This window comes from Apodemus sylvaticus, chromosome 7 (genome assembly GCF_947179515.1).
Source record: "Apodemus sylvaticus chromosome 7, mApoSyl1.1, whole genome shotgun sequence".
NCBI lineage: Eukaryota > Metazoa > Chordata > Mammalia > Rodentia > Muridae > Apodemus > Apodemus sylvaticus.
Window position 1 is genome coordinate 69,686,195 of NC_067478.1, and position 24,516 is coordinate 69,710,710.

Below are 24,516 nucleotides of genomic sequence, written 5' to 3' on the forward strand. Positions count from 1 at the left end.
TAATTACAACCATTTTGCTGATAGTTTCTGCTTTAATAAACAATTCTTTCTCATTGTTTGAGAGATATCGGGGGTTTCTCAGGTATATTTATGTTTTAGACTGTTGAGAATTTCTCACTGTTAGTCTTAGACTTTCAGATATGTATATAAAGAAGTTCATTTTTAAGGCTCTAACTTGATCAAATAATTTTTCTTTTTTCTTTGAAAATTTTTTATTTTGTTTTTATTTTGTTTTAAGTTAGAGAAAAAGAATGGTCAATGAACTAGTTTGGTAAGGAAAATGCAGAACTAACTTTCTGAGTTTTCAAGTCCTGCTTGTGATTCTTACACAGTTCTCTTGGAACTGACTCAGTTTTACTTGGGTTGAAGTTTTATTTTTCAAATGAGTTGACTTTGGACGTCCTTCAGATCTTTATGGCCTGGGAGCCTTAATCACTTACTTCCTTAAATCACAATCCAAATGTATTTAATACAGTCTGGGACTTTGAAATAAATTAAACTTAGGTTTTAACACCATTTTATCTTGCATAGATTCTTTATGGGCTGGAGAGATGGCTCAGCTGTTAAAAGCACTGACTGCTCTTCCAGAGGTCCTGAGTTCAGTTCCCAGCAACTATGGTGACTTATAATCATCTGTAATGGGATCTGATATCCTCTTCATGTGTCTCTGAAGAGAGTGACAAACATTAAACAAGCAAACAAATAAATCTTAAAAAAATATTTTTTACCAGGCCTACAATTTTCAAAGTTGTCTGAGGTAGCACTAAGATCTAAATAAACTCAAAAAAAAAAAAAAAAGATCTAAGTAATTTGTTTATAAATTACTTTCTCCCCCCCCCCCCCCCCCCCCCGCCTTGGCCTTCAGTATAGCCACTTTTCCCTTTATTCAAATCTTTAATATTAGAGTACTGGCGCTAGTTAACAGAAATAGCAGTTACATTTTCGGTGTCTTAACTATCTATATCCCTTGATTCCTAAGAACAACATGAAAATCAGAACCAGACATTTGTAGTATATTTTTTTGCTTTGTATACAGTGGATAATGGAAAACTTAAGTCATTAATTTAACATTGCAGGGACAATTCTAAATTTTAAGGACATAATGGAGAATAAGCAAATGGTTTGCCTTGAATGGTAGGCACTTTGAGAATAAATAAATGATAGTATAGGAACATGTTGAAGGAAGAATTGGTTCTCACCTTCACTCATGTGGGTTCTGGAGATTGAATTCAGGCTGTCAGCCTTGGCAGCAAGCACCTTTATCTCTGTGCCATCTCCTCAGCTCAGTTACCTTTCCTATTGCTGTCACCTTATACCTTCATGGAGTATGGACGTACTGTTGCTCATGGGGAGAGGACATAGTTCATTATAGCAGGAAAGGAATTTTTTTTTTTTGAATGGAATGTCTCTACAGTCAGAAAAGCAAACAGTGCTGGCTTTCTTCTTTCCATCTTTTATTCCTTGTTAGTCCCCAGACAGAGGATATGAGTTCCATCTGCTTCAGGGTTGCTCTTTTTCCATGGTTAATTTTCTTTGGAATCATCTTCATAAGGAAGCCTTACAGGTGTATCTCTAGAGATAGTAAATTCAGTTAGGTTGAAAATGCAGATTAATACTCTTTATGAAGTTGACACCACATGGCCATCTTACACCACAATGCAGTGTTAGTTCACTTTCTATTGCTGTGACAAAATACTTGAGATAATCAGCCTGAGGAGATACAATTTGACTTGGCTCATGGTATCAAAGGCTTCAGTTTTTTATCTTCTTTGCCTTAAGTCTGTGTGGAGAACAGATTTTATGATGTAGTCCATGGTGCAGTAAAACTGCTTTACTTGAGGGAGTGGAGCTTTGTAAAAAGGGAGATGAAAGGACAAGAGATCTAGTTTTTCTTTTCACAGGGGCATTCTGCATTTATAGTTAATCTGACTAAACTTGCAACTAAGTCTTACTCCTAAAGGTTCTACAACTTGCCAGTAACCTCAAGAACTTGGGGTTTAAGTCTTGAACACACAGGCTTCAGGGGACAAACCACACTAGACACACACAGTTCAGTATGGATCCATAGGAACTGAAAACAGGGATTGATAAGCAAGACAGGAATTGTAGCAGAAAACAAAGAAAGGAAAGTAAGGGTGCTCACAACTTCAGAAGAGAACTTAAAAGTAAGTCTGAAATAAAGGAGTTAAAGTTTATTGGTAGCTTCAGAGAGTTATTCTAAGTTTTATGGTTAAAAGAGCTATGAGTGGAAAATACTAATGTTAACAAACAGTATAACCATAACACAGTTATTTTCTCATCATTTCTCGGCTAGCACACACAGAGGACTGTCTGGTTAGTCCTCTGTGTTAGTTAGTGTTTTGGCATTTCCTTAAGAAACCTGCTCATTGGACTGTGCTGTAAAAAAATGTTTATAATTTCCTTTTATTTATGTAAATGTACCTTTATCTTCCTGGAAAGCAGTGTTACCATTGTACAGTGGACATATGAATAGATGCTTTTAAATTGCAATGTGCAATTGCGTGCATGGATATATACAAGTTTGTGTGTGTGTGTGTGTGTGTGTGTGTGTGTGTGTGTGTGTGTATGTGTGAGAGAGAGAGAGAGGTGGGAGAGCGCACTCACACTGTTTTGTTATTTTCATTTTCACAGACAAGGTCTTATTATGTAGCTCAGGTTGGCAGGTTTCCTGAGTTATATTACAGAAACATATTAATACACTTGAGCTACATAAATGTTTCTAACATTTTACATTGACATTGACAATTTCTGATGGAGGAAGGATGAAAATTTTTTTATGTGTATCATGATCCCAAGAAAGACGATTCTTACTGAACTTTTTATAATTTGCTATTTGGATGTGGTGGCACACACCCTTAATCTTAATGCTCAGAAGTCAAAGGCAGGCAGCTCTCATGAGTTTTAGGTTGGCCTTCTCTACATAGTGAGTTCCAGGTCTGACCCCTCACATCTTGTCCCTCCCCTTGGGGGGGAATTTAAAAATGTGGTTTTGAGCATTACTTGCCATGTATGTAAAATAATGTGTTAGAAATTAAACTTTCTTATATCCTTTGATATAATTTCTGTTATAGATGATACTCTATTAGTTATTGATGCCTTTTGTTTTAATTTATTATCAACTTAAACAAGGGTATGTTTAATGACCACATAATCAAGTTTCATGAGTTAAAGCCCAAGGAATCAAGTGAGCTGGACATGAGGTAGTTTAAAGCAAACATATCAAAGAGGAAAGGAAAATCTGATGGACTGAATGTAAGAATATAGTGGAATAATACTTTTTTCAGTGCAGTGAATGTGGATGTTCTGACCATAGGTTAGGTTTTGCACTCTCTTTAGATTAGTCATTTAGATATAGGGTCTTGCTATATTCTTAAACTGTTCTGAAGTTTAGTATTCTCATAATCTTTTTTTATCTTAACTAGCTTTCCATGTTCTAAATCTGTAGGCATACATTGTTCCTTGCTAGCTAAATATATCATCTTGTAAAACTTTCTCTGATAATAGTCCCCAGACTAGAAAGTGCAGTGAACACAGTAGTAATTTATTATCCACTATGACCATTAATCTCTAAGGCTTAATGAGTCTTGATTGAATAAAAGAATGACAAAAAGGTTCTTGTGATCTTGTAGCAAGTTAATGCCACATATTTTTCAGTGATGGATAGTAATGAGATTATCATAGCTTTAAAGTTGACATACTATGTATTTGTTATTCTGCCTTCAGAACTGGGCTGTACTTCCTTTACATGGCTACTTCTCTGCATTGGAAACATAATAGTTGATTTGCTATATGTAGCACTGTTGGTCCTCTAATTCTGAGCATATAACACTATGAACATAAATTTTATAAACATATTTCACATAATAGCTAATTAGAAACTAGTAAACTTTTAAAAGTACTATTTAGAAGAAAGGTAGAAGAGCTATGAATAAATTAAATTAGATGGGAAATGTGAAAGAAATGTTAAATATTAGGGGAGATACAAGGATGACTTGAATATTTTAAGAAGATAGAATAGTAGTTGGAAAAATACTGAAAAGGAGTAGATTGTGTGAGAACAGAGTGAGCATTAAACTTCCAAGTGCAAGGATAGACAGCAGAACAGAGCTTTAGGAGAAGTTAATGTATTGCACGGGAGGAGTTACAGAGAAGGTAGATTACACAGGATATGGTGTGGGAACAGACTCAGACTTGCTTAATTTAAAAGCCATCGAGACTGAGGACTTTTACTATGTATAAGAAAAGTATTTCTTCATAGCAACACAATGTGAAAACTCAGAATTAAAATGAAATTGTACAATTTTAAAGGCCAATTACCTAAGTTAGAAAAAAAAAAGCCGTTAAAATTGGGGGTGGGTAGGGTTTCCTGGGATAACCCAGTGAAAACTGAGCAAATTATGTGAAGAAGCCGGACAGTGGTGGCGTATGCCTTTAATCCCAGGATTTGGGAGGCAGAGGCAGGTAGCTTTCTGAGTTCGAGGACAGTCAGGGCTATACCGAGAAATCCTGTTTTGAAAAAAACAACCACCACCACAAAAAAAAAAAAAAAATTTGATGAAAATACCCAAGAAAAGAAACAGACTGAATTGAATTGGAATCCCTCCATAACACCTTTACTCCTCCCCAGCCTACACGTGCAAAAGTTGAAAGTTCACTATTTTTCAAAATGAATTAAAAATTATTCAATTGATTGAGAGTGTGTATCTTGGGAGTTATGAGGAAGAATGAGGCCAAATAAAATTTTTTTTAATTACATGATAAATTTTCAAAGAACAGCAGAGCATGGTGGGGTACACCTGGAGTTAGGCAGATCTGTATGAGCTTGAGGAAGCCTGGTCTCCAGAGAAATCTATTTAGAAAACAAAACAAAGCAAAGCAAAATATCAAAATTTAAAAAGTATATTTTAAAACCTAAATAATTTACTTTGTTTTTCAAATGTTAAGTTGATAAAAGCTCTACAGAAGAAGTGAAGTGGGTGAGAGAAACTGTATTCTCCTGCCCAGTAAGCAGGCATTGCTGCCACTTGTTACAAGCGGACCTGATAATAACTTTCTGTTTGTATTTATATACCTGTCATCTTCTATATATGTCTTCCTTAAGATGTCACATGTTTACAAAATGTATTATTAGTCATTGTGACTGATGTAGGAAAAGTCCATTAAGTGAACTGTTGAAGAAATTGTAGTTTTAATGTGGTAAACCACAGGACCAGAGCACTTGTTCTGTTCTTCCTACTCAAGTTCATTCTCAGCACCACATTGGGCAGCCGTAACTCAAGCTGCCGGGAAATTCAATAACACTGGTTTCCTTGGCCACCTGCACATACATGTGCTTACTCTCCATACCTTCACATATACAAAATTAAATAATAGACACGAATCTTTGAAGAACAAAAAAAAAAAAGATAAACCAGTGTGTGCCATTATGGAGCCACTGGAGAAATAAAAAACCCAAACAATAAAAGTAATAAAATACAAAAGAGAACATAAGATTCTCTTCCTGTATGTGTACATTAGGTATCTCTGCATGTACATACCAAAATGTAGTTTGCCTCCATTCCCGAAACAACTGGAAGTACAGAACATACCACTATAAACATGTTGACAGTGCTCGAATACTCTCACACCCATGTAAACACAGCTTTACTGCCTTAGTTAGGGTCTTACTGCTGTGAACAGACACCATGACCAAGGCAAGTCCTATAAATGACAATGTTAATTGAGGCTGGCTTATAGGTTCAGAGGTTCAGTCCACTGTCATCCAGGCAGAAGCTTGGTGGCATCCAGGCAGGCACTGTACTGAGCTGAGAGTTATACATCTTTATCTGAAGGAAGTCAGGAACAGACTGGGAATCCCCACAGTGACACACTTCCTCCAACAAGGTCACCTTCTAATAGTGCCACTCCCTGGCCTGTGCATATACAAACCACCACATTTACCAATTTACCAATTAGCATTATAAATGAATTACATGATTCTTTTTTTTTTTTTTTTTTTGGTTTTTTGAGACAGGGTTTCTCTGTATAGCCCTGGCTGTCCTGGAGCCCACTCTGTAGACCATACTGGCCTTGAGCTCAGAAATACCGCCTGCTTCTGCATCTCAGAGTGCTGGGATTACAGGCGTGCGCCACCACCGCCCGGCTTCAGTTTTTAAAATAGGATCCTCAAAGGATTTTTTACAGTGTATTTTTTAATGTATTGTTAAAAATATAAATTTGGATTACTTCCTCAATAGTAGTCATAAATATTGAAAGGTTGGTTTTGTTTTATGTGTTTACTTGGCAGTGCGAGGGAATCTAACTTAGAACATCAAATAAAATTGATAAAAACTGAGTCTGAGTCATATTGTCAGAAAAACAAGTTAACCATTTATTTTTTTGGGAGGCATTGGCAACCAGACCTGGGAGTTAAAGGCCAGTTTGATCTACATTCAAAACACAGGTTTCAAAAACAGCCAAAAGCAAACAACTACTATATAAAAGGGTTAAACTTTTAACTATCAAAGTGGCCGTGGCCTCCCAGCATTCCTCAGTCCCCACCTGTTACTTGGTAAGGTGGGCGTCCCTCTGCCCCTACCATAAATTCTCCAGCCTCGGGGCTGGGTTTCCCTTCCCCCAGAGGCTTTTCCCTATAATAATCCAGAAATTTTGGTTACCTGCCCTTTTGTACCTTTGTCCTCTGTACTTGATTCCCTCCCCCCTCTCCCCATTTGGTTTAGGATCATGACAACCTGGGCTCTCCCAGATGTATCTGCCTCTAGCTGTGCTCTCCTTTTTATCTATACTAAATTTTCTCTTCCACTGTACCTAGGGGCAGTGTCCCCTTCTCTCTCTCTCTCTCTCTCTCTCTCTCTCTCTCTCTCTCTCTCTCTCTCTCTCGATCATAAAGAGAGAAAGGGGTGTGAGAATATGTTCTACGGCTGTGTGGGGGAAAGGGGTGCCTCAGTGGGCCCATGCTGAAGCATCCCTTCCCCCCGAGGGACCAGACACATGACAGTATAGTATAGATTAGAGTTTATTCAGGGCATGGGGAGGGGTGTTAAGGGGGGTAGTAGAGGCAGGGATAGGCAGAGAGAAGGAAAGAGTAGATAAGTAGAGGCGGCCATGACCCCTGGAGAGAGTGGGGAGGGGAAGGAGAGAGAAAAGAGCCCAAGAGGCCGAGAGAAGGCTAAAAGAGTGAGAGAGTAAGAGCTATGTGAGTCTCAAGTCTTTTAAATATACTGTATTTCATTCAAACGTTGTCTTTACATTATGAATCTTTCTAAATATTGTAGGCAAAGATTAGAATATAATCTATTATTGATCTTTCTTTGTTCTGTGGCCATGTGTTAACCTGTTTGTCTCTGGCTGTCCCTAATCTCTTTGATTCTCTTTCTTTATGCCTCATACTGTTGGAATTATTGGCACATATTACTATGCCTGACTTTCAATTGTTCTTAACTATTTTATAGTTATGATAATTAATCTTAGGGTCTCATACTTGCAGGCAAGTTCTTGAATATTGAGCTTTATCCCATATATTCAAGAATAGTCCTGAATTCTTCATTCTCCTGCATTTACCACTGCAGATTATATATGGATTAAAGATACTACACTTGCTTTTGCAATAAATGGCTTGATTTATGCATTTGTTATTATTAATTGGTTTTCCCAAGACAGGAGTTTCACTGTAGCCCTGTCTTGTACAAAATTTTAGTATTTAAGTCACTACATTCCACATAATTCCATGAAGTCCTGAATGTATTTGAAAAATATTTAGAAATACAGATTTCTTGAGTTTAGTGCTTTTGTAGTTATCCTAGCATACTATTTAATGTGGCTTTTGCTATATTCATATTGGTCCATGATCAAAATTATTTTTAAATTTTAAGTATTTTTATAATCCCTTCCCCCCCCCCCAGAAAAAAACAACAAACCCATACCTTTTGATATTTCTCCTTTCTCCACAAATCTACAGTCCCAAACATCTTTTTTTTTCCCCTAACGACTTGTCTGTTCTGTACCTTTCATCTAAATTGTGTGAGGCCTTTTGTTGGCTATTTTCATTTAGCATGTATTCAGGATTTATTTGTTATAGCATCTATCAGAACTTTATTCCTTTTTGTAACTATATATTATATAGCTGTTTCATGTGTATCTGTTGGTGAATGTCTTAAGTTTCTGTATTTTGTCTATTATGTATGGTGTAACTATCAATACTGTGTACAAAATTTTATAGGAATGCATATTTTTATTTCTATTCAGTAATATACTGAGGGAGTATAGTGGCCAAGTCATATAGTCTGTTTTGAATAAGAGTGGTTTAATTGGTTACTTATCTGCCTTCCTGCAGGCTGTTCAGGGGAGGCAGAACACAGTCCGTGATAGGTAGGGGTCCTAGGCTGTGTTTTTCCAGGCAAGAAACAATGAGATCTGGACAGACACTGTAGTTCCCAATCTTCTGCATCTCAATCGCCCAGACGCTGGTGGCCATGGGGATTTGAGAATGGGGTAGCTGCTCAATGCTTACCCCATGCACCAGGCAGGAAGGTGATTGGCAAATCTAGGGTTGGAATCCGGTTTGGTTTGGTTCCTGATTGAGTGCCAAAGTACAGAGGGGTTGCAAAAGAAAAGGCCCTCTCAGGGAGTTTTAGGTAAAGCTCTTTACCACTTAGCCCTCCCACCCCGCCCCCATTCTTGATGAAGGAGGTTTTATTTCATGGTGGATATAAATGCATATATGTCTTGCTGTTGGTGCAGGAAGGAAAGCTTGTTGTGATTATAAAAAGATAAAGACATATTAAGATATGTTCTGTGGGGGCTGTGGTTAGGTGCGGGAGAAGGGGATTTCTCAGCAGGCCCATGCCAAGACATCCATCCCTTCCTCCTGAGGGACCAGCCACACAGAATAGTTTATGCGGGGCATGAGGAGGAGGTTTAAGAAGGTAGTAGAAGCGGAGAGAAGGAAAGAGTAGAAAAGTAGAGGTCGGCAATGACCATGTGGAGAGAGGGGGGAAGGGAAGGGGAAGAGAAGAGCCCGAGAGGGCAAGAGAAGCAGGCAGGAAACAGGAAACAGTAAGAGAGAGGATTGGGCAAGCAGCCCCTTTTATAGTAGGCCAGGCCTACTTGTCTGTTGCTAGGTGGAGCTGTTGCCAGGTAACTGGGGTGGAGCTTAGGCAGAATCCTAACAAAGCTCATTGGCTAAATACCTGGATTCATCTAGATACCTCATTAGCGTAGAGAACTCTAGGGTTTTGTTTTTTGTTAAGTGACCATTTATCATGGTCCCTTTCAGTGGGCTGTTATAGTTACATGTTCTAGGACAGGTAGAGTTTGGCAGGGAGTTGGTTCCTAAGGGGTTTTGTACCTGATTCAACTGTACCAGTTCTTTTGTCTGGTAGCACAGTCCACTTGCCCCACAGTGGTTCTCATAGGTTCTTATATTTGAATGCTTGACTCCAGGTTGGTGGAACTGTTTGGGAAGGATTGGGAGATTATTGGAAGAAGTGTGTCACTGGGGTTGTCTTTGAGGTTCCAAAAACCCATAGGCTTTCTAATTAGGTGTCTCTGTCTTGTGCTTGTGTATAAGAAGCAGTTAGGCTTTCTGCTATGCTTTCTGCTATGCTGGTTATGGACTCTAACCTGGAACCATAAGCTCCAAATTAAACATCCTTTTATACTTTGTCTGGTCATGGTGTTTTGTCACAGCATTAGAAAAGTAACTAAAACAGAAGTTACGACAACTGCATTTAATATTTTGAGGTAGTTGTTGCCTGGTTTTCCAAAGTGGTGATAGATATTCAGGAAATAGTATATTGGAACAGGCTTCTTTCTAATTTGTCAATCTCCATACTTGGTAATATCTGTCTCTTTAATTACAGCTCTCCTAGTGAGTCTAACATGGCATCTCATTGTAGTTTGATTTACATCTCCATAGTAGCTAACAAAATTGTACATTTTTGTGTTCAGTAGTATGTTTTTCATACATTTGTATATTTAATTCAGACTTGTTATTGTTTACCACCGTAAATCTTGCAAAGATTAACCACAGATGTATTTCTTTTAGTTAGGTAGTCTGTCTTCAAAATCGTTTTAGGAGCTTTTTGGTTGTCAAGTTGGCATTTTAGGCACTATGTACTTTCACTTTTTTTCTCCTAAATTAATGTCTTTGTTAAAGTCATTAAAGTTGATTTTTATTTTTGTTACAGTATTTTACTGGCCTTGAATGTGGACATAAGTTTTGTATGCAGTGCTGGAGTGAATATTTAACTACCAAAATAATGGAGGAAGGCATGGGACAGGTAATTTGATTTTCACTTATAACATTTTCTTATTTATACCCTTACATAAAAAAAGTTTCCGGATTAAACATTTTTCTAGATTAAATGTCTTAGGGAAAAAAAGATTTCGGATGTGACATTCCAGTTAACAGCCTAATCTAGGTAATGTTTTCCTAGCAGTTGTCAATTCTGATTATCTATTAGGCTGATCCTTAAGGGAGCTTTGTCTGGTATTTTGCTTTTAACTATCCTGTTCTATGTTACAAAAAATGATTACTTAGAAGAATAGTTAAAAACATACTTCTGAAATATAAAGGGAAGGATTGCGAGCCTGCAGCCAAGAAAGTATCCTCAGAATCTAGGAAGTATCAGGCAAGGGCAAGCAAATAGTGGTGAACAAAGACATGGTTTAAATTGTCGTATTTTTCAGACTATTTCGTGTCCTGCGCATGGTTGTGATATCTTAGTGGATGACAACACAGTTATGTAAGTATTTCTGATAGATTCTGCATTTTGAGTATTGTTTTGTTGGTTAAACCAAATTAACTTTGACTTAGTTCGTCTGAGAAGGTAAATTATTAAAATTCAAGAGACTTTTATTTCCCGCTTTTGATTATACAAAAAGTCTCTTGCAATTTGTTTAGGTAGTCATTCTTATGGTATATTTGAGAATATGTAATAGCCAAATTTTGGTAAATCTTGAAATTGTATTATGTATAATTGGATTATGAATGTGTTAATTTATGTCCTCTGGGTAACAAGCTAAGACAAAATTGGGGAGGGGGTGCGGGGAGTTTAGGTGTGTTGCTCAGTGAGTTGCTTAGCCTATGTGAGGTCCTGCCTTTTATTTCCTGCATCCACAAAAACCAAAACAAGTGGAACAGAATAATAAAAAGAATGTGAGTCATTATGAAAATGTAATTGGTAAATTAAAGAGGGAGACCAGGAACAGATACACTCAGTACAGGTACATAAATACCTGAGAAAAAAAAAAGAAGAAACTCAGCTTATGATGCAGCTGAGTCTGGCAGCTGGGTATTGGATTTTACTGTCCACAGAGGACTGCCTCAGTAAGCAGAAGGCTGTGCCAGAGATTTATTGATATATCATTAGCCCCCTCACTGCACTGCTTAGGAATAGAGTGTTCTCTGCTGAAATGCTGCTAATAATTTCAAAGGTGTACTACATGGAGGCTGTAAACTAGTTCTTCCGTACAGATGTTCCTCTTTGGATGGAAGGATGAAACATGGAAAAAGAAGCATAGTGAATTCCTGGTGTAAACCCCTGCTGCTCACTTCCTGGGCCAGTGCTATTTTCGTGGCCTCGGGTTCGTCAGTTGACTTCATTTCAGGATGCCAAGCACACTGAGGTCTTGAATGATCCATATACAAATTGTATAATTAGTTTTAGGTAATCACCTATAGAGAAAGTTTTTTTCTGTGATTAAAAAGTAATAAAATGACAGCAGTGTTGTTTAAAAAGTAAATTTAACCTAATTAACTTGACCAGCACAGCTAATAAAGCTCAAGTGTTCCACTTGGGGGAATTTTTTACTTTTTATTTTTATTATTTTTTAAAAGATTTGTTTGATGTATGTGAATACACTGCCACTGTCTTAAGACACACCACAAGAGGACATGAGATTCCATTAGAAATGTTTGTGAGCCACCAATGTGGTTGTTGGGAATTGAATTTGGGACCTATGTCAGAGCTGTCTGTGCTCTTAACCACAGAACCATTTTTCCAGCCCCGAAATTTTTTATTTGTGTGCGTGCAAGTACCACAGTGCATGTGGGTCCCAGGGATCCAACTCAGGTTGTTAGGCTTGTTAAAAAGTGCTCTTACTTGCTGAGCCTTTCTCCTTGCCTCCCCTCCCCTCTCTCCCTCCCCCTCCCTTCCCCTCCCCTCCTCCCCTGTTTCTGAAGACAAGGTTTCTCTGTGTAGTCCTGGTAGCTGTTCTGGAACGAACTCTGTAGACCATCCTGACCTTGAACTCAAAAGTTATCTGCCTGCCCCTGCCTCCTGAGTACTGCTTAAATAAATGTACCACCACCATCACCCAACTCCATTCTACCTTCTTCATTTCGGTCTACTTGGGTTTATTTGCAACATATTTACTGCTGTTATTAGTTCTGCATTTCGTCTTGTTTGTCTTAAGTTAATTCTATTTCCATTATTGTCTAAGCTACCAAAAATAAATCAGTTACCACCCCTCTTCCTCTTTTTATCTTGTCCCCTGGTGCATTCATGTCCATTGTATTTTTTCTTCAGTGTGGTACTTTCATCATGTCTGTCATACAGTGTACTGTATCCTATTGATTAATTCCAGAGATTACTGGGAGCTTCTATGGATTATATACAATGTCATTCCCCAAAAGGTCCACAATAATTAGTATAACATAAAAGTATATGTAAAGCAGTATTCGAAAGAAACAAATTGTCTCTTATGACTAAAAATAACAAAGGGAGTACAAATTAGGGGTGAGGAAATGTTGGGAAGGCTAAACAAAAATATGTCACTGTTTTTAAATAGTCATGAGCTTTTCTCTTAGAAATTTTGCAGTGGTTAGCCAAATAGGGGAGGGGTTATTTAAGATATGGATGAAAAGAATTTAACAGTTCATAATATTGTTTTGTCATTGATACTTGTCAAAGCTGTAGTAATATGGTTGATGGTAGTGGAGGATGCTTTAAGAGTGAGGGAAATACTGGTTAAAGAGATTTGTTTAGAAGGGTCTTTGAAGCTTTGCAGTGGTGGCGCACGCCTGTAATCCCAGCATTCTGGGAGGCAGAGGCAGGCTGATTTCTGAGTTCAAGGCCAGCCTGGTCTACAGAGTGACAGGACAGCCAGGGCTATTCAGAGAAACCCTGTCTTGAAAAAACCAAAAACCAAAAAAAGGGTCTTTGAAATGTAGGTTAAAAAGAATTTAGGAGTCAATATATCATTGGGAAGCAAGTAGAAACAAGAATTTAGAAACTATCTGTGTTACATGAATGCTTCTAGTATAGCTGTCCATTTAGTTAGGACCTAGTTCCCTTTAGGTTTAGAATCTAGTAAACAAGGTAAGTAACAAGAAAGAAAACCACTCCTGGGAGAAATGTAGAATTAAAAAAAAAGTTGAAGAGTAGTAGTCAGGCATGATCAGTTATATACTCAAGAAGCTGAGGCAGGTGGGTTGCAGAACTGAAGCCAACTTATGCTATCTAGAGGAATGTAATCTCCAGTTTAAACCACTTCATTAGCTGGTGCTTTGAGTGAAAAGTACAGGAACCAAGGGAATAGAGACTTGCTTAGCTAGGGCTTTAGCTGACCTGGTGGAGGGTTTGCCTATCATGCAGAAAGCCCTCCTTGGCTCCTGTTTTATGTGAGACTAGATGTGGTTCTTATCTATAATCCCAACACTGGTCATCCTTGTATACATAGTGAGTTTGAATTTGAGGCTAGCCAGGGATACCTGAGACCCAACTTCAAAATGGTGGGGGTTGGGGATAGAGAATGCCATCAAGTGGTCATTGGTGGTGTCACTTTCTCAGGATTATAAATGAGTATTAGAATGAAAACAGATTGGTTGTTCCTGCTAAAAATAGATGTAAGATTATAGTGAGTTTAGTCATGAGTAGAAAATAGGGGAAATGTGGTTTTCAGAGAGAGGAGTTACGTGCAATAAATTTCACACAGAATTGTATAGTCTTAGATATTAGAACATCTTCTTTAATTAAATGAATTGATACAAGCCCGTGAATATCACTACCAGTTAGGGTTAACAGATTGTTCAGGTTGTTGTCTCAGGTATTTTAATGACAACATGGTAAAGGTTGTTTTTCAGTATGTACACATTAAAACCATAAGGATCTTATAAACTCAGGAGCACAGTTGGTTAATTGGTTGCTGGGTAAAGTTGTAAGACATAAAACTATTGTGCCTTGTTTCCTTGACTTTTCCAGATCCTTAAGCAGATGATACTCCAGTACTGGGCCAGTAATTCTGTTGTTAAAAGTGTCTGCTATGCAAGCATGAGTACCTTAGTCGATCTCTGTAGCCCACATCTGGGGAAGAAAAAAAAGAGGAAAAAAGCCAAGCTTGGTTGTCCTCTGACCTACACGTGCTTGTGCAGTAGTGTACACATGAAAGCGTGCACGCACGTGTACACACACACACACACACACACACACACACACACACACAATGCATACCCCTCACCCCCAAATCAGGAATTAAAAAGATGATATTTCTACATGATAAGCAAGCAGATCATTATAAAAGATATTTAAATTCGACCCAAAATCCATGTAGGTGTAAATTAAATTCAGATTTTTGTTATTGTTGCTTTCTTTTGTTTCTTTTTTAGTATTTCAAGTTAGATAAAGATGAAAGACTTTTGGTAATATCTAAAGTAATGGGAATAAAGTACCAGAGGGAGAATAAATTGCAACATTTATGAATTGATGCTTGACATCATGTATAAATACATAAGTGCACACATTCTTCGTCTTTTAGTAATTATTAGTGCTTGGGATGTGTTATTACACTATTTTTGTTACTACTCTTTTGCCTCCTGATGACTTACTTGTAATTTCTCCCCATATTTGGTGCTGTGTTTTGGATTCTGATTTGTCTAGGAAGTTCCATTTGTGTTTGTCCTGTGTACAGCATTTTGAACTCTGGACTCAGAAGTTTTTTTTTTTTTTTTTTTCTTTCTTAATAAAAGTTGAGCATGGCCGAGGAGTGGTGGCACACGCCTTTAATTCCCGGCACTTGGGAGGCAGAGGCAGGCGAATTTCTGCGTTCAAGTACAGCCAGGGCTACACAGAGAAACTCTGTCTTGAAAAACAAAACAAAAACAACAAAAAAAAATGAGAATATTTTGCTTATTTCATGGGGTACAGGTAAGTCAGGATATTGCTATGTAACACTATCTGGCCTCGAATTCACAGAGACCCTTTTGACTCTTGTCTTCCCAGTGTTAGATTAATGGTGTGGGTGCTCTCAGAATCCAGAAGAGGCCATCAGGTCCCCTTGGAGCTGGAGTTGCAAGTGGTCGTAAACCAACTAATGTGGGTTCCGAGAACATACATTGAATCCTCTAATAAAAGAATAGCTGCTGCCCTTAGCTACTGAGTTATCCCTTTAGCTTGTTATGTTTATTAAGACAAGATCCCCGTGCACCCTAGGCTTGATATGTAGCTGGGAAAAAACCTTGGACTCTTCATTAGCCCTACCTTCTAGATGCATGGTATTCATATCACCATACTTATTTAGCCTCATGATTTCTTAAAATACATTCCCTTCTTTGTCTCCGTTTTTATGGGAGCATAGAAGTATGTACTTGGCAGTGTGAATATGTGTGTGGAGATCCAGGGCTAATATTGGGAGTCTTAGTCTCTCAGTTGAACCTCTGCTTCAGCTGCTTTAGCTGGCCATCTTGCTCCAGGGATCCCTGTCCTTGCATTATTTATTAATACTGAGATTATAGTTGGGCCACCTTCATAATGTAGGTGCTGGGGACCGTATGCACTGCAGTCTCATGATGCTGTATTGGTGCTGGTGGTGCTGGGGATGTTATTTCTGTCCTTTATTGATTGCATCTCCATTACACCCACTGATGTTTTTATTTGACACATATTTCTTGGAAGATCTGCTTGTTTTCATTAGTATATTTTCCTTTTACTTTCCAAAGACTTAAAAGATTTTTATTGATAAATCTTGGGTAAATAGATTTTAATGTTTTTATTAACTTGTTTATTTTTGTGTTGTCTGATTTTGCCATCTTATGTCTGTTGAAACCTTTGGTCAGGATTTTATTTCACTTATGCATGTTTTCTTTTTCAGGGCTGGGGAGCTAAAAATAATACTTTTCAACTGTACAATTTCTAGCTTAATAGTTTTGTGAGGATTTTATTTATTGAGAGACTTTTCTCTTTTTGTTATTAAATATGTTCTTTATATCATAATAGCCTCATAAAAGGCTATGCTAATGCAAACATTTGTGTCTCCCAGAGTTCTGTTGATTGCTTTCCCTCAAATGTGGAATGTACTCTACTTCTCTCTTTATATTAACTACATAATCTTTAGTCAGAAGTGGGGTTTTTTTGTATAGTTCATTGTGCTATTTTCTATACTGCCCTGCTTCCATTCCTCTCTCGTGTATAAGTTTTGACTATTTGCTAAGCTGATGTTTCTTTCTAGAATAGTTTAAATGTCTTTACCAGTCATACAATGTCAATATGCAAATTTGTATCTCCATCTCATAATCCTCTTTTGAATTTGGGACTTTTGTATCTTAAGGCTTGTCAGCCATCTCCATGTGTATATTCACAGGTTCCACCTTGTCTTGCCTATGCCATTCTCAGCCATTACCTCCTTTTACTCAGTTTTGCTTCTCAGGTTATCACTAGGTGGTAAGGACTTTGCCGAATTAGAAACCTTGATGTTATTCTGGATTTGCCTTTCTCCTATCTTCAGTACTTACTTCCCCCCCCCCCCCCCCGAATTTAAATGCACTTTATTTTTAGACAACCCATAGACATGATTTTTTCTTTAAAAAGCAATGCCTCCATTCCAAATAAATCAGTCAAAATAAAAGTTCAAGATGACCTCAGTCCCATCTGTCCTAAAGTCCTGGTGTTGTATGGATGTAAGCAGCAGCCAGTTAAGGTGACAAGTGATAGATCCAGTTAAAGAAAATCATGAATTACACCTCTTCACGGTAGTCCAGGAGAGCAACCATACCATCTGGATTCGTGTAGTACTTTTTTTTTTTTCCCGTGTACTTCTTTTTTTTTTTTTTTTTTAAATTATTATACATGAGTACACTGTAGCTGTCTTCAGACAGAAGAGGGTGTCAGATCTCTTTGCGGATGGCTGTGAGCCACCATGTGGTTGCTGGGATTTGAACTCTGTACTTTCAGATGATCAGTCAGTGCTCTTAACCGCTGAGCCATCTCTCCAGCCCCAGTACTTACTCTTATACCAAATTTAGTTCGTTTGTCCTTACATCTTCCAGGCTACCCTCAATGTGAATACATATTCTTTCTTATCTATTCCTATTGCCTTTAGCGTGATACAGGTCATCTTTTCTTTGCTGTAAGTTTGCCGTTGGCTCCTACGTGACTTTTTTTCCTCACAGTTTCATGACCTTCCAGTAGTATTTTACAAATGCCATCCTATGCTGTTCACCTTTTTTATTATCTTCTCTTACATTTTCTGTTGCAGCTATACAGGGACTTGGTCTCATGAAAATATTGTGTGTTTCATTTGCTTTTGGTTTTGATTTTTACTGTTTTTTCTACTGCTTCCTCTATCATGGTTACTACTCTTTCCAAATCTTTAATTATTCTAGTGCATTCATCCTTTGAGTTGTTATTCAGGACTCAGTTTGATTTTAATTTTAATTTGGTCAGCATCCTATAAGCTTCTAAAACTCTTTTTTTTTTTTAACTTACTTTTATTGTTGCTTATACTCTGGAGCTGCCCTTTCCTCTTCATCCTCAAGAGGATTAAATACTTGTATGCCTCCTGCATTCTAAGCCTACTCTCTGCCACCAAGCTATTTCCCTATTCCAACTCTCAGATTCCTTCCTTCCTTCCTTCCTTCCTTCCTTCCTTCCTTCCTTCCTTCCTTCCTTCCTTCCTTCCTTCCTTTCCTCCCCCCTCCCCTCCCCTCCCTCCCTCCCTCCCATCCATCCATCCATCCATCCATCCATCCATCCATCCATCCATCCATCCATCCATCCATTTATTTTGGTTTTTCAGGGTTTCTTTGTGTAGCCCTGGCTGTCCTGGAACTCACTCTTAGAGCAGGTTGGCCTTGAACTCAGAAATCTGCTTGCCTCCGCCTCCCAAGTGCTGGGATTAAAGGCGTGCACCACTACCCCAGCTAGATTTCTTATTTATTTCTCAGTGTTGGAGATCAAACCTATAGGGCAATGATGTAGGAGGCATGAATGTTGCAAGATATTTCCTAAGTATTCACATTGAGGCAGTGAGAGGCCAGTGATTGTAGGGGAGAGACAAGGAGGACTAAGGAGGGAGAGAGGCTGGGTGGACCGCACGAGCGGGAGAAGAGAGAGGGAGACTCGGATATCCAGATGGCTTCAATGTATTTCTGGTGTTTTGGAGAGGTCAGAAATAGTGGGATAAGACTTTATCATTATAAATTGGCATTTTGAAATTGGAAGTTTCTTATATATAAATATATTTGGTTAACTATTCAAGTTTAAGAGCCATGCCTTACCAGATACTTAGAAGGAATGGGTGCTGGGCAGAAGTGTGGGACTCCCACCGTTTATAGAGTCTATGTCAGGGCGGTACACTTTCTTATTACCCACTACACAAGAACTCTACCACTGAATTACATCTCTAGTCCTCTTAAATACTTAACATTGCTAATTGAATGCATTAGCTTTTTTTATGCCTTAGCATCTTTGAGTAAGTACTTGAGGAAATATATCATCATCACTATATCATGGACCTTCAAAAAATAGCTCATTAATAATTCATTTACCATCAAGACTATTAGCATAGTTTTTCCTATACATTAGCCTTATCTAGATTTATACAGATGATATAGTTTGAGAGCTTTTTTTGTTACAAGAGTTTCTTCCTTGATGCTTTCATGAAACTAGTGAAAATTATGTATCATTCATTACTTAGAACCAAATGTGTTATTATTCATTGTAATCATTAATTTTTTTATTTACTTACCTGCTTAGGGTCTCAATTTATTTCACTATATGTGTATCTCTTCTAGTATCTAAGAATAAAAGCTAACCTTTATATCATAAAGTCTTTAAAGATGTTCAAGTAGTGTATTTATTCCCATCTTTTTTATGGCAATAGTATCTCACTTTGTATGTAGCCTAGGCTGGCCCTGAATTCAAATTTTCCTGGTCAGCCTCCTGGGTTCTGTGACTACAGGTATATGCCACCATGTCCAGCTGTTTCATTGTGTTTTGACTAGCCAGTTGTAACAATATCATCTGGAATTGTGATGGATCTGATTCCACATCCTGTGACTTGTACCTTTTATTTTTGAGTCTGGATTTTAGACTTGTTGCCATTCATCTTTATGAGAGCTATATCCATTGTTGTCATGTTTACTGGGACTATAGTTGTTTTGGGGTTAGATCCCAGAACCCAATCTCCCCCCACCTCTGTTTCTAATTCATAGTCTCATTGATTACTAGATCAAACGATGTTTTTGACATTAAGCACTGTTCCATCAGTTTTAGGCGGTTCTTCTTAATTCCCTGCTATTTAATATGAAGTAGTTGTTCTTTATGCTATGCTTTATCTTTATTTCTACGCCTAAGATAACAAGTATATAATTACTATACATTATTAGCTCTATGGCTGTTTTCTTTCTGTCACTGATTCTTTTATGTTTTGCCAGTGGCTTGGCTAGAAAATTATATAAGTCTTAGCTAGTGCTCTTAACTGCAAATAAATGAGTCACCTGTATTTTGCCAGTTCTTAGGTAGCATGATATACTGTATATTTTTTAAATTCATTACTATTGTATGCATTATATGAGTTTTGATTGATGGCATACACGTGCCATTGATCATATGAGAACAACTTTTTCAGAGGACAACTTTTAGGAGTCGTTATCTCCTGTCACTTGGGTTCCAAGGATCATTAATCTTGTTCACCTGAGTTGGCTTGCCTGTCTTCTTTTGTTTATGGATCTGTTCCTCATGGGCATGGTGTGTGTGTGTCTATCTGTAGTTATTATTCTTGTATAATGTTTAATTCTCTGCATAATTGAGAATTGAGTGGCTTGTTTTTGGCCAGTGTATAAAACTTCAAAGAATATTTCTATATGTCTTTTGGCAGACATACACCGACTTCCTTGGGTTATATCTACCAAAATATCTTGTTTAGTAGATTCTGCCAAATTATTTTCTAAAATGTATATGTATATATTCCTCACTAAATATGAGAGTACTAGTCTTTTAGCCATTCTTGTGGGAATGTGGTAGATAATATAAAGCATACTTTTACATTTATATCAGTTCAGGTAACTCTTTAAAATTTTTTTTACTTTAGTTATTTTATTATATATGCATACCATGACACACGTGGGTGTGAGAGAACAACTTGTGGGAATTACTCTCTTCTGTATAGGCCGTGGTGCTCAAACTCATCAAGCTTTTGAGAACTTGCTTTTACCTAATGAGTCATCTCTCTAGCCTACCATATCCCTTTTAATGAAGTACCTATTGGAATGATTTTTCCATTTTTTAAATTCTGTTTGGTCTATTATAGCAATTTTTATTGTATACGTTTCAGCCTCTCCTCTTCCCCCATGGCTTGCCTTTTGTCTCTGAGAGATGATTTGTTTTACTGTAAACAAATATATAGATTAAAGTAGGGAGATGCAAAGAAGTGAGGGTTAGGGTAAACTGCACAAGACAATTTGTAGGGATTGTCAAGTCATTATATGGTCTTTGTCCATCACTCAATTTATCCAGCCATCTGACTGAATTACAGGGAGTTAGTGTCAGAGAGGAATGCTTTGACTATTGGGTTTTGACAGTCTTTATTTGTGTGTGTCTGTGTTTTGGGAGAATGATCAGGATAACTGAGTTTTTGAGGCCTTTGGGATGTTTTGTGAGATCTTGTTTCAAGGAAGGAAGAAAAAAATTCCTGTCTCAACATCCCCACTCCAAAAAAGTGGGGGGGGGAGGAGAGGTGGTTCTTTATTTACAAAAAAAATACAAATTCATAGACAGGGTGGTGTTTTTTTTTTTTTTTTTTTTTTTTTTTTGAGACAGGTTTCTCTGTATAGCCCTGGCTGTCCTGGAACTCACTCTGTAGACCAGGCTGGCCTCGAACTCAGAAATCCGCCTGCCTCTGCCTCCCAGAATGCTGGGATTACAGGTGTGCGCTACCACTGCCCGGCTGGTAATGTATTTTTATTACATAGTTTTTCAATACTAGGAAGTTATTTTACAAAGGCAGATAAAGCCCGGTGCTGATTTTTTTGTTTTTGTTTTAAGGAACAGTTTATGCAATATAAGCTTTACTAAAAGGGAAAACTCTCTTGTGTCAACCTCCTAAATACTAGGTCTATAGTTAATCCTAAAATATTTTTATCATTCCATTTCCATTCAACTATTTCCACATCTCCCAATACTACCAAGTACTCATCTGGTTTCTGTTGGTGTAACATAGAAATGATATGTAAGCGAAACCATAACGCTTGGTTGTTGCTGTGGCTGTTTCCCCCCCCCCCCCCCCCTTTAGGTTCAGTATTTGGCATAGTTGTGTTTTGAAATGAATCACCACTTAAAATATTTTATTGTTGAGTTGTATACCATTATGACTGTTTGTACATTTTTGTGAGTGTTTGTCATATGAACATTGTGTGTAATATTTTGTGAGACATCATTTTTAATCCAAGTGTGTATATCTAGGAGGGAAGTTGAAGAGGTTTGTAATGGTGGTGATGCTGTGTTTAACTTGTTGAGGAACTGCTAAATAGACTAATTATTGTTAGACTTTGCTTTCAACATGAATATGAAGGTTGAATATCAAGCTCACATTTGGTCTGATAAGAACACACTTGAAAGTAACCTAACACTGTGGTCTCTAGGAAGGACAGGGGAGGATATGAAGCTGATGAACAAAAGGGTTGGGCTTGGATATTGGTTAAATGGCTCATGCCTTTCATTCTCCGCACCTGGGAGGCAGATGGAAGAGGCTCTCTGTTAATTTAGGGCTAGCTTGGTCTAAATAGTGAGTTTCAGGACAGCCAAGAAATACATACTACACAGACCTGGTCTCAATAATAGTAATGCTGCCGGTGGTGGTGGTGGTGGTGGTGGTGGTAATAAAGAATTAACTATGAAGCCAGAGCATGTAATACTATCTCACCTAATAACTATATGCATGTGAAGAGGTTGTTTTGTCAGTGGCTATCGTTCACTATCACACTGGCTTTAATTCCACCTAAAAACCAGCAATAACAAGAAAACTCTGGTGGTGATTGAACCTTGATTCTTGAATGTGTTTGCCAAATGCTTAACTACTCAGCTATGTCTTCCACTTTTACACCATTTTCCTGTGACATTAAGAAGGATGTTTTTCATTAACTGAGACTTCAGCTCCACAGTTCCTTACTTTGTTGCGGTTGTGTTGTAAGTTACAGAAAGTGTGCAGATGTGTGTAGGACGCCCAGAGAAAACCAGGTTGCTGTGTATTTTTCCATTTAATTGCCAAGAACTGCCACATGAAGGCAGCTCTCAAAACTATACACAGGTAGTCACTAACATTCTTGTTGATAGCATCTGTTTTATTTCATGCATGGAGTCTGGTTCTTAAAAAGGTATTCAGGAATTACAGAAAATCTTCAAGGACCACAGACTTGCAGTCTTCAGGCTACAACATGTACTTGGCAAAATAGAATATTGAGAATATAATATATGAGAAAATTGGTTATCCAAGTCAAATTATAGAAACTTGGACATACTGTTAGGACAAATATTGGATTGATAGTATATTTTGGTATTTTCAACTTACGTATTTTTATACCATAGCATAAACACTTTTGAAGTTACATTTTCTTTATACACATGGTTAAATTTGGCTTAATAAACTTAGTAGCTTGTTTTATTCTTGGTTTCAGGCGCCTGATCACAGATTCAAAAGTTAAATTAAAATATCAGCATTTAATAACAAATAGCTTTGTAGAGGTAAGTGGTTTGTGTTACTCTACTTTTAACTTTCAAAAACTCTGTTTATTAATTGAAATATACTAGTTATGCTCTTTTTGTAGTTTTGTTTTGGTTGGCTTGGTTTTTTGAAATGTCTCATGTAGCCTCAGCTGGCCTTTAACTCATCGATTTCCACCTACCTCTGCCTCCTAAGTACTGGGTGCCCTTTATCTGAACTACTAGTTTTCAAACCAAAATGAACCTGTTACCATTTTTAATAGTACTTTTCTTTACTGTTCTTTATTCTTATGTTGTTAAACATGTCATAATCATGTTGAGTATCCTAACATTGTTCTCTAATTGTCTTATAATTCATTGCCAATAAAGAATATTGTAATTATTGGACTGGAGAGGTGGTTCACAGTTAAAGTACTGGCTATTCTTCCAGAGGACCCAGCTTCTATTCCCAGTGCCTTTTTAGGTCATCTGTGGGCACCACTCACATGGTTCACAGACATACATGTAGGCAAAATATGCATCTCCACACATAATTTCTTTCTTTCTTTTCTTTTTCTTTTTTTTTTTTTTTTTTGGTTTTTCAAGACAGGGTTTCTCTGTGTAGCCCTGGCTGTCCTGGAACTCATTCTGTAGACCAGGCTGACCTTGAACTCAGAAATCTGCCTGCCTCTGCCTCCCAAGTGCTGGATAATTTCTTAAAATTACTTATTTTATACAAGTTTTTCATAAACCAGTTGTCAGCAAATTATGGCTTTCCTATATTTGTAAATAAGGGTTTATTGGAGGTGGTATAGTAGTAGTGCATGACTTTTAAACCCCAGCAGTCAGGGAGGTGGAGACAGGTGGATCTCTGTGAGTTCCAGGACAGCCTGGGCTATGCAGAGACACCCTGACTCAAAAAACAAAAGTATTACTGGGAAATGCCTGTTACATCTTTGTTCATACTGATTCTGTTCTTCAGTGGCAGCTGCTGCAGAGAGCCCTGTGTATAGGCTACAAAACAAAATAGTTTTTTTTCCTCAGGTTTTATTAAAAGTGCCAGTGCCCATTATTGCAATGTCAGTATAGCTTGGTATTTTCATTTTTGAATATAGCCTTTATTTGTGTTAGAGATTAAACTATAAAACTGCAAATTAATGTTTTCTGTGCCTTTTGAAATGATCAGTGTACTTTAATTTTTGTTTGTAACATGGAATCTAGGCCTTTCAAATCTACATGTTAAGCAAGTGACCTCCTTTTTTTGGGGGGGGGGGTTATGGGTTTTGTTTTTTTCGAGACAGGGTTTCTCTGTGTAGCCCTGGCTGTCCTGAACTCACTTTGTAGACCAGGCTGGCTTCGAACTCAGAAATCCGCCTGCCTCTGCCTCTCAAGTGCTGGGATTAAAGGCATGCAGCCCCAGTGACTTCCTAATGAGTTATATGTCCAGCCAGTGATTTGATTTTTGAAGCCTAGTACAGAATGTTACTTAAGGCATGTCTTCTTCATATAATAAACATACTTCATAGTTTGTGTTTCGCCTGGTTGGGGTGGAATACCCCTGGAAATCCCAGCACTGAAGTGG

At 37.7% G+C, this 24,516-nt stretch overlaps 1 protein-coding gene across 2 annotated transcripts in view; it reads left to right on the plus strand.

The window, feature by feature from the left end:
- Window positions 1-24,516, plus strand: part of Arih1 (ariadne RBR E3 ubiquitin protein ligase 1) — a 92,212-nt gene that overhangs the window by 47,925 nt on the left and 19,771 nt on the right. For both annotated transcript variants that reach the window (XM_052188158.1, XM_052188159.1), the window contains 3 exons: window positions 10,209-10,301; window positions 10,711-10,766; window positions 22,910-22,976. In XM_052188158.1, coding sequence (XP_052044118.1) covers window positions 10,209-10,301; window positions 10,711-10,766; window positions 22,910-22,976 — 216 coding nt within the window. The remainder of the gene's footprint in view (window positions 1-10,208; window positions 10,302-10,710; window positions 10,767-22,909; window positions 22,977-24,516) is intronic.